Source organism: Mytilus edulis, chromosome 2, assembly GCF_963676685.1.
Source record: "Mytilus edulis chromosome 2, xbMytEdul2.2, whole genome shotgun sequence".
Lineage (NCBI taxonomy): Eukaryota > Metazoa > Mollusca > Bivalvia > Mytilida > Mytilidae > Mytilus > Mytilus edulis.
In genome coordinates this window covers 62,072,655-62,084,396 of record NC_092345.1, presented here as the reverse complement: position 1 = coordinate 62,084,396, position 11,742 = coordinate 62,072,655, and the positions used below count along the sequence as shown (strand labels likewise).

Genomic DNA, 11,742 nt, shown 5'->3' with positions numbered 1-11,742 from the left:
CCACAGAGTTAAAATATATTATTATCAAACACAGCCAAGATAATTGCCTTGTCTCAATTAAGTTCCACAAATGGGTTTCTAAATAAACACGTATGAATAAACCAGCACACGAATACTGTCTGACATTTAAAACCTCAAATATCACCAAAGGCTGAACAACTAGCTTTAAACCGGACTAAATTAATAAATATTTACTAACAATGACAATTGAAAACTATCTTCGTCATTTAATAGTCCATGACCTTTTGTATCAAAAATTTGGTGTTTAGTTCAGACTGTAAATAAAATTCAATTTTAATGTTAAATTCCCATGTATTTTTTTTTTAATTTGCGATTTCATTTCTTCTCGAGCGCAAGGTTTGATGAGCAAATTGTTTTCATCTAAAATAAGTATGGATATTAAATCCCTACTAACTTAGCGAGTAGAATACATTGTATTTAAAGTAAAAAGTATTTCCAAAATATTTAGACAAAATTCAGAACCAAAATATATTCAGTATGCCACTATTTCTGTGTTGATTAAAGTGATTACAAAATGGCTCTCACAGATTAATTTTTCTCTGATTATCAAAGTACGCATTGTAAAAAAAGAAGACAGATAAAGTAATTCACTGAAGTTTAACCAAAGTTTGATTTTTTTTTACCAAAAAAAAAAATGGATAATTTGAAATCTAGTTCTCGATTAACATATTCAAGTTTTTAAAAATAATTTTTGGGATTTCTAATCGGTCTGAAAGAAACTTACGCTTTTGATAACTATTCAAAAGCTCTAAATATTTTTCTACATCAAACGTATACTTGTACTAGTATTATTACAATATAATAAGACCCAGTTAACTTTTAGCAACGCAAGAAACTGAGTTCACAATGTAAATGTATGTTTGTGTTATTTTTATCCTTTGAAAATATATTCTCAGATTTGATTGGCATATGATGAAAAGTGTCTGATCTGTAATATGTGACTGACTCTTAAATTGAAACGTTCATAAACGTTAATATGTATCAACACATGTCATACTTACCTTCGCATGAACTCTTTCAGACACCCTTTATGCCCTTGATTTCATCACATTAAAAATTAAAAATCATTGAATTTGTTGATGTTTTTTCTTTTAGTAACATATTTTCAAATCTTGAATTGCTCAGTTTATCTCATAAAAAAAATAAAATAAAAACAACCCAACGAAAATACAGCGAAAGGCTTACGAAGGACATACATCGCCATGACCGAAAGGAAAAGAGAAAAACGTGAAGATAAACACAGGTCAATGAATATTGTAAAGGGTACTTATAATTGAGCGTCATTAATCCCAATACAAACTGTGGATGACTTTGAAGGTTATACTGAATTCAGGTGTCTTCTAATGTCCAAAGTGTATCTTCAAATGTACTGTTAAGATTTTTGGTTCAGCTTTTTAATGGTTTAACATCTGATTAATCCTTAAAAGAGGGACGAAAGATACCAAAGGGACAGTCAAACTCATTAATCTAAAACAAACTGACAACGCAATGGCTAAAAATTAAAAGTACAAACAAACAAGAGCACACACGACACAACATAGAAAACTAAAGAATAAACAACACGAACCCCACCAAAAAACTAGGGGTGATCTCAGGTGCTCCAGAAGGGTAAGCAGATCCTGCTCAACATGTGGCATCCGTCGTGTTGCTTATGTGATAACAAATCCGGTAAATAGTCTAATTCGGTAGGTCACATTCATGAAAGGGAAGGGGATTGTAGTTACGACGTAAGGAACATATCAGATATCATTTGTGAAACGGTTATTCCATTACGGTCAATCAACTCGTGACGGCGTCCATAAAATTTACGAAGGGATGATTTCAACTTCACCATTTGGAACTCTTGGTTTAATAGCTTCCTTGTGAGCAGCAACCCTCTATCAAGAAAATCATGATAAGAAATGCAAGCACGGGAATATCGTATCAGTTGGGAGATATTTACCCCGTATGCAGATGCTGCTGGAATGTTGCTACTTAGAAATGGAAAGTTCACAATTGGAAAGCTGAAATCATCTCTTTTGTCGTAAAGTTTTGTTTTCAACCGACCCTCAATTTCTAGATGTAAGTCAAGATATGAGGCCGACTTAACTATATCTGTAGTATCCTTTATCTCTAGCTCGATTGGATAGATGCGTTCCACATAGTCACCAAATTTTTAATTATTTAGTGAAAGAACATCATCTATGTAGCGAAAAGTAGAGTTAAAGGATATTGCTAACTTCTTATCTTTCTTCCTAAGAAGTTCCTGCAAGAAGTCAGCCTCATAATAATAAAGAAACAAGTCGGCAAGTAGAGGGGCACAGTTTGTTCCCATTGGAATGCCGACAGTCTGTTGAAAAACGCGTCCTCCGAACGTAACAAATATGTTGTCAATCAAGAAATCAAGCATCTTGATAATATCAGTTTCAGAGATTTTTTTGTTCGAATCAGAGTGATCCTTTACAAAGTACATATGGACGTTTTATCTTACTTAATTCAAAATATTTTTTTGATTGCAGATAAGAAAATAATTTCATGACAAAGTAAAAAAATATTTATTGTTGTCTTTAGGTTGTCATTGATACAATTATTGCATATTTAAGATTATTTCAAGCTTTATTTTCTTTAAATACCAGTTTTGCATACTGTGGATTCATTTATTTTTTTGTGAACCAATTTGCGTTGATTGCAGAAAGCATACCTTTTCGTGGATATGTAATTTCGTGGTTTTGCCAAAGTCTGCATACAACCGAAGAAAAAATTTGTAATTAGTTGAACTTATAAATTCGTGGTTCAGCTGTACCCACGAAACCACAAAATTGGTATCAAACGAATAATAATGAATTCACAGTATATTATTATAAATACTCTCAAGCATACTTTGGTATTCCAAATGGAACTATTCAGTGTTTGTCAAATTTTTCACAAGGACGATATTGTTTAAGTTTTGGTCGATATAAATAATGCAATTAATAACATAAACATCCAGTTCTTTTTTACTGTCAATTTTTTTGGTTAATATATGAAACTGAAAAACTGCATCCTTCATTTGCAGGATTGTTGTTAAAAAGTAGTTGAAAGCGACATTTAGCTGAATATTATGTCTGATTAGAATAATCACCAAAGATACCAAGCTCATCAATTGATACGACAGGCGCGCGTTTGTTTTTAATTTATCAATATGCAACTAGGAATATCATCTTTAAAAAAGGTAACACGCCTCTTATACTAAACAAGTGGGCTTGAATACATGTGCCATAATTTTCTTAGTTTTTTTTAAAAAGAATGTTCAATTTTATGTTGGTAAACATTTAGGTAGGTTAGTGTAAAATCTCCAAAATTTCTTAATTTACTATTGATAAACGAAGATTTCATCAGTTTTCATTTGCTTTAAAACAAAACTTTAATCGTAGAGTCTCGAATAAGTGCAACAGTAGTATACCGCTGTTTGTAAATCGATTGAGAAAAAAAAATCGGATTACAAACTAAAACTGATGGAAACACATCAAATATAAGAGAAGAAGAGAAGATCAAAGACACAACTGAAATACTACAATGCAGCACACACAGAAACGAACTAGCATATAACAATGGCCATTGTCCTGACTTGGTACAGGACATTTAAAGAAAAGATGGTAGATTGATTGGTTTTGTGGCTAGCCAAACCTCCTGTTTTTATGGCAACATTAAATATAACATTAAAATGACAACATTACATGACAGGACTACAATACAAATATATTGAAGAACATACAGGACAGAGAAATGCACAAATAAACAATACAACAGAACATAAGACTCGTAAAAGGCCAAAAAGGACAACACTATTGGTAGTAGAACATCTACAGGAAGAAGAATTAAAAGATTTTTAATTATTGGCCTAGTTTTCAAGTTGGTCCAAATGGGGGTCCAAAATTAAACTTTGTTTGATTTCATCAAAAATTGAATAAATGGGTTCTTTGATATGCCAAATCTAACTGTGTATGTAGATTCTAAATTTTTGGTCCCGTTTTCAAATTGGTCTACATTAAGGTCCAAAGGGTCCAAAATTAAACTAAGTTTGATCTTAACAAAAATTAAATTCTTGGGCTTATTTGATATGCTTTATCTAAATATGTACTTTGATTTTTGATTATGGGCCCAGTTTTCAAGTTGGTCCAAATCAGGATTCCATATCAAGTATTGTGCAATAGCAAGAAATTTTCAATTGCATAGTATTGCACAATAGCAAGAAATATCTAATTGCACAATATTGGGCAATAGCAATTAATTTTCAATTGAAGTTATCTTTCTTTGTATAGAATAGTAGGTGATAATATATGTTGGAAATTTGCCATGACTATGATGTCATTTTCTATTTTTATTTGCCAATAACTTTATGTAAATAACTTCATTGGAAATTTGCCAATATAAAATGTTGCTGATGAAGTTTTTTTTTATTGTTTTATACAATAAACAATGTATATTCACTTTTACTACCAACCAATCTTTACCATTCAGTGATAACAAGCACTTTATTTTACATTTTAATATTTTATGATTTATTTAAAAGAGTAGTTATTGTTGCAAACTCCATTAGAAATTTGAATTGATATCAGTTTTGGAAAACGGGGATGTGAAAAAAGGGGGGGGGGTTTAAATATTTCTCATTTCAGATTTCATAAATAAAAAGAAAATTTCTTCAAACATTTTTTTGAGAGGATTAATATTCAACAGCATAGTGAATTGCTCAAAGGCAAAAAAAAAACTTTTAAGTTCATTAGACCACATTCATTCTGTGTCAGAAACCTATGCTGTGTCAACTATTTAATTTTAGATTTAAAAAGTTTGAAGAAGAAATCTTTAATTGATTTGTAAAATCTTGGCATTTGTTCTGTGTAAAAAAAAACCATGTAATGTCAAAAATTTGATCACAATCCAAATTCAGAGCTGTATCACGCTTGAATGTTTTGTCCATACTTGCCCCAACTGTTCAGGGTTCGACCTCTGCGGTCGTATAAAGCTGCGCCCTGCGGAGCACCTGGTTATAGATAGAGATAAACTGTAAACAGCAATAATATTCAGCAAAGTAAGATCTACAAATAAGTCAACATGACCAAAATGGTCACTTGACCCCTTAAAGAGTTATTGCCCTTTATAGTAATTTTTTACCAATTTTTCGTAAATTTTTGTAACATGTGTAATCTTTTACAAAAATCTTCCCCTCTGAAACTACTTGGCCAAATTTAACCATACTTAGCCAAATTTAACCATACTTAACCACAATCATCATTGAGGTATCTAGTTTAAAAAATGGGTGGAGTGACCTGGCAAACTAACAAAGATGGCCCTGCCATGGCTTAAATAAAGGCAACAGTAGTATACCGCTGTTCAAAACTCATAAATCCATGGACAAAAAACAAAATCGGGGTAACAAACTAAAACCGAGGGAAACGCATTAAATATAAGAGGAGAACAACGACACAACACCGAAAAGCAACACACAAAACACCACGAGAATAACAAATATAACATCAAAACCAAATACAAGAATTTGGGATAGATAAGTACCGTGCCACGTCTTATCTAAAAAATAAGAGAATACACAAACGACACAACGTTAAAATGCAACACACACAGAAACGAACAATATTATAACAATGGCCATCATTAAAATAGAACATAGGGGTGAAATGTAGATTTTGGCTTATAACTCTAAAACCAAAGCATTAAGAGCAATCAGACATGGAGTTAAATTCTTTATCAAGTCAAGATCTATCTGCCCTGATATTTTAAGATGAACAGGACAACCGGTTGTTGGGTTGCTGTCCCTGAATTGGTAATTTTTAAGGAAATTTTGCCATTTTTGGTTATTATCTTGAATATTATTATAGATAGAGATAAACTGTAAACAGTTAGACGTTCAGCAAAGTAAGATCTACAAATAAGTCAAAGGACCAAAATGGTCAGTTGACCCCTTAAAGAGTTATTGCCCTTTACAGTCAATTTTTAGCATTTTTCAAAAATTTTGTAAAATTTTAACAAAATATTTTCTTCTGTAACTAATGGGTCAAGTTCATTATAGGTAGAGATTATTGCAAGTAGCAAGAATGTTCAGTAAAATCAGATCTACAATCACATCACCATCACCAAAACACAATTTTGTCATTCATCCATCTGTGTCTTTTGTTTAATATGCACATAGACCAAGGTGAGCGACACAGGCTCTTAAGAGCCTCTAGTTTGATTTTCCCATTCAAAAAAAATATAAAATAATGTATGATTGTCGTTGCTAGCTATATTTGGTCATTGTTATTCAGTAAGTGCATTGATACAATACAATTAAGCTTGAAATTCATGATGATCAACAAAAAAACTTAAGACAAAGATGGAGCATTAATTTTAAACTCCTCCTTTTTCATGTCAATACATGTACATGCCTTTTTGTCCTCATTAGTATGTTAGATTGGGGACAGGACATTTAAGAAGTACATTCTACTAGAATATCTATTACACATTTTGAAGCCTCTGGATATTGCTCTGTCCCCTTATCATAAAAGTGTTTTTCTTTTTAGCTTACAAAAAGACTTATGGTGATGATGTTGTTTGGAAACATTACAGAAGAAACTTTAAAGGAAATATGGCACCTGAAACAAGAGAGAAATGTATTGTATGTAACTAATAACATTAACGGTACCAATTTTCCTGCACCAGATGCGCATTTCAACAATACATGTCTCTTTAGTGATGCTCGTGGCCAAAATATTTGAAATTCAAAGCTTATATAAAAGATGAAGAGCTATAATCCAAAAGGTTCAAAAAGTATAGCCAAATCCGTCAAAGGAATCAGAGCTTTGCATGAGGGAGATATAAGTTATATGGTTGTGAAACAGTTATGAAAATAACCAAACTTCAAATCAGTTAATCACAATTTCAGATAAAAAAAATTGATGACTTCATTTAAAGTTACTTCATTGTCTTTGCCAGAAGAAATGTTATGTTTAAGAGATAATGGCTGGTATCAAATTTTGAAAAAAAAGTTATTTCCATATTTTCCAATGGGTTAACTTTGTTTTTGGGATATAGATTGCATTTTTCCAATCAAAACCCTTATGTGGATTGCATGATAGTTATCAATTTTCAAGACTTGATCACTACTTTTGGGATTAAAGTATTACACTGAGCACAACATTCTAAACATCGATCCCATTTATCAATATATTAATACACTTATCAGTGAAATGTATACTCAGATATTCAAGTTACAAAATGATGTGTATGTGTATTGCCATGATTGTCAGAAAAATTACATAAATTGTGCATGGTGCATGAATCTTGTATCCGTTCTTCTAATATTAATGATGAAATTGTTCAAGTAATATACAAAATTTGAATTATCTTCCTTTGTGCGGTATTGAAGTATACAATGCAATGTTAGTTTCCACTGCATAATAATTGGAATCATTTCTAAAAACATAAATAAAGGTTATCAGTCGTATAACTAAAACACTTGTCTTTTACAAGTACATGAAATCAGAAATAGGTTAATAAACTGCTATCTTAAATCACTATCTTTTACAAGTACATGAAATCAGAAATAGGTTTATAAACTGCTATCTTAAAAACAGAGTCAGAGGGGAAAGATTTTTTAAACCTTGTTTTAAATTTATATGCTATATTCTGCAACTTGAAACCATAGCTTAAATTGTATATACATATAACTAATCTCAAAATTAAGCATGATCAATTCTTGAGGAATTTGCAATGCATGTTTACTCATAAAAATAGTTTTAAATACCACAAATATTTCTGACACAATCACAACAAAAAATTAGGTGCTAAATTTGATGTAGTTTAGACAATCTGATGACACAGATGCATTTTTAAGATGAATTTTACATTTAAATCAAAATTAGCTGTCTTTTTTCTTCACTTTTATAGACTATTGAACTATGATTTAAAGCAAAACTATCAAAATACAGCATCCATTTTGTGTAATCGACTCCTACAGCTTTTAAGCTGCACAGTCTGACAGATAGATTATAAACATATTGAAGTTTTGCATCTGATTTATGGAATTGTTTGATTATTGTTTTAATGTTAAGCCAGACTAATTGAGAGGTTTTATTTCAGAGACAAGGAAAAATTGGTTTAGCAAGTCCATGTCCTCTTTGTCGAGATGAATACTTAACTGTGGATTATAGAGTAAGTCAAAATTACTCCTTACTGACACCAATTATGTAGATATATAGTTTAAATTAAGAAATAATTGATGGCAGCTGTAGATTTGTTTTCATTTAACCAGGCATTTAAATTCAGTAGTTTGATTCCAAGCAACAGGGAGGGTAAAATATGAATATAAATGCACAACCCATGGTAAAATGAAAACAAATCACACAGTTTATTAAAAAAACACTTTTCTAGGTTCAACCTGTCGACCTGTTAGTCAGTCATCTTATGTACATATAAACCGATTTACTACTTAAGATAAATTGATTTACTACTCTGCTCTTGTGATGGAACTAAAGTACCGTTTATCCTACTTGATTCCACTAGGATGCTTTGATTTATAAATGAGTTTAATAAGCTATTCGTGTTAGGTTTTCCTGGTGAGGTCTGTTTCTCAGATACTATAAGCAATAGGTCAACTTTATTTGGCATTGGAAATTATTGTAAGGTGTATTTGTAGATGAAGAGCAGTTTCGGAATATATGTATAGGGAATTAGTTGAAAATTACTTCAATTAATGTTTTAAACCTTTTGATGAGATTGAACTTGACACTTGTATGACTATGATGATTTTTTCTAATACAGTTCAACTTATATCAAGAGTTTTTGAACAAAACTTGTGTTTTATCAATAACCGGAATATAGAGCTAATGTGAAAAGTCTTTTTATTGTAGAATATAAAATTACTGAGACAATTTTTAAATCCATTTACTGGTGATGTTTTGCCTTCATTAAAGACCGGAGTTTGTCAACAAAGATTGAAGGAATTACAGATACAAAGATTAAAGGCTATAGACTATGGTAATTCATCTCAATCAAAATATCTGACTTGAAAAGTCATTATATATACTGTGGATTCATTTATTTTCGTGGGTATCAATTTTCGTGGACAGAGAAAAAAAGACGTTTCGTGGTATACGTAAAACAAACAAAAAAATCAGATATGTAATTCGTGGATATCTTTTTGGTTTAGGAGGTCATATAACCTCCTTGGTTTGATCAATAATAAAACAAACAAAAAAGAAGGTATTCATTGAAAAAGTTTTGAATTGTCAAAATCCTCGCTTGGTCATTCTAGGTTGAAGTGTTCATTGAAAACTTCTATTACAATAATGGACAGAGACAACTAATTTTTTTTTTGTTTTACAAATTATAAATTATTGTCGGAATTGTATAAGGCATTCAAAACTTTATGATTGAAAGCTCATTTCCCTAATCACGATATAATAAACTGTCATATAAGTAAAAGGTGTGAAAATAAATGTCCCTGTCATAAACAATATTACCTACGGGCAATATCCCCATACTTAATCTTATTGATTTTTAATTTCTAGTAAACCAAACTAAGGTATGGTAATTAACAACTTGCAGTTATTTTCCATGAACAGTTTTAATCTGTTTTAAAAAGTAAAGTATTACTGATATTCAATATATTTATTATTGATTTAATTGAAATACTTGTATCTTCTTTCAATAAAAAAGGCGTGTTATTTTACCATGTTTATTGCTAGTCAACACTATACTAGAACTGCATAACATAACCGGAAATAAACATCAGACTCCATACACTTTTTCGGGATTATTCTTTGCTGTGACCCATGAAACCCACGAAAATTAGTATTCCACAAATAAAAATGAATCCACAGTAGATACTTTAACTAATTCTACATTTGACTCAAATGAAATTTTGTATGAAATAATACAAATTTAACTTTTGACCCCTTTTTATAAAACACTTGAAAAATGCTGTACAGTTTTGAAGGAAAACACCACCATGATCGCATGGAATTGTATACATTTTTATTCAAATGGTTTCATTTTTTATAAAACAAAATTGAAAAGCAATTGTTTTCATGAACATGGGCTAATATTATGGTGCCTTCTAAAACATTTACTACCTATAATTCATAATTTCCAAGCTACTTAATTAATCCACATACAGACAGGATCACTTGTAAGGAGGTCAATATCAAAATGTTGAGATTTGGTATGATTCCCAATCAGACAAAAAATCACCAAGTACCAAGGGACAAGCATCTGAATAACTGTGGGTTACTGTAAAGCTTTCAAAAATTAGGAAAACCTATGCATATATATAGTCAGCTATAAAAAGTAGATCAGGCCCCAGCTTGACAATATTAAACATTCATAAAGAAATTTGGACTAAAAACAATAAAAGCAACCAACAACAACCTTTGTATTATTGACTCTCTAATTGGAACAGACAGTAGCGTCAAACATGTTTGTTCATATCAACCGTACTCTAAACAGGGAAATTGTTTTTCATTGCACAACATAAGAATAACTCCTGAAAAATCAGTCGGAAAGGGTTTAAATCATTAGATTTTACAGCGACCAAAGAGAAGACAAAAAGACACAAATTACACATTTATCAAAAGCTTGTTCAAAGCCAATTTTAACTAACATATAGACCATGTTTTCCCCAGACTGTAAAACCTGCTTTATGCAGAAACTAAAGGATAAATGTTAAGTTCTTAAGAAAAATTGATGTGATAAATGTTTTATGTTTGAATAAAAATGTAAAATATAAGTTGTAAATATGATTTGATGAAATATCTAGTTGCAATATAAAAGAATAGCTCACCTGAAGGACCTAATGACATTGGCACACACATTTTTCTGAAACAAATTGTAATCTTTCAAAATGACTGAAAATAAATGAACTTTGTGCAATAGTGCTATACCCTGTTTCGTTTTGTTCACCACTTTACCTCAACCTATCCCAAATTTTTGATTGAAAGGTCATTGTTTCTTATATGTTCATAAAAATTTTGTGAGCCATATTTATTTTTCAGGTTTTATACAGATGCCCCTTAAACAAAGACATTATGACTGTAGTGAATACCATAATCTAGCAAAAGAATCAGAAGAGAAATCTAAACTTTTGTCTAATTCAACAAGTACAGATATGGATACCTTGGAGGATGCAATGGCCTCCCCAGTAGATATTTCTTCTTCAATAGAAACAAACATGGCTGCTTCAGATGATCCAGAAGATTGGAATAATGAACAAAAGAAATTGGCAGGAGATGAAGACCAATCAGATTCTTCTTCTGATTCTTCTTCAGATTCAGGATCAGAATCTGACTCAGATTCCAGTTCAGAACCAGATGATTCTGGACCTCCTTATGACACTAAAGATAAACCAGAAGATCATTCTAGCTAACAAATGATTTATATATTAAAATAAACTATATCTTTTTCATGTCTTCCCATGTTATTGATATTTTTGTTGAGGGTAAAATTTCAGGTTTTGTATACAGTTTTTCCAGGCAAAGAACTTCGAAAGCCAAAATATAAATTCTTAAAATATAAAAACTATAAGGGCCTATACAAAGAGTCAAAGCTGTTGAAGTTAAAATTTGCCTAACAGAGTTGTCACTTTGTTTTTGTCCCGCCTGCGACGACATTGGTATAACTATCTGGCGGTGGTAATGTAAACTCTTTGTATAAATCTTTATATTTCAGAAGGTAGAAGAACAAGATCCTTCATTCCTTGTATTCAGAAACCTT

General features: G+C 31.1%; 1 protein-coding gene across 1 annotated transcript; it reads left to right on the top strand.

The window, feature by feature from the left end:
* The first annotated feature begins 6,551 nt into the window (after positions 1-6,551).
* Positions 6,552-11,437, top strand: LOC139512617 (small ribosomal subunit protein mS40-like). The gene is made up of 4 exons (XM_071300361.1): positions 6,552-6,649; positions 8,113-8,184; positions 8,883-9,009; positions 11,025-11,437. Exons 1-4 carry the CDS (start codon positions 6,620-6,622, stop codon positions 11,393-11,395), a joined length of 600 nt encoding a protein of 199 aa, XP_071156462.1. The 5' UTR covers positions 6,552-6,619; the 3' UTR covers positions 11,396-11,437.
* Positions 11,438-11,742: the final 305 nt, after the last annotated feature.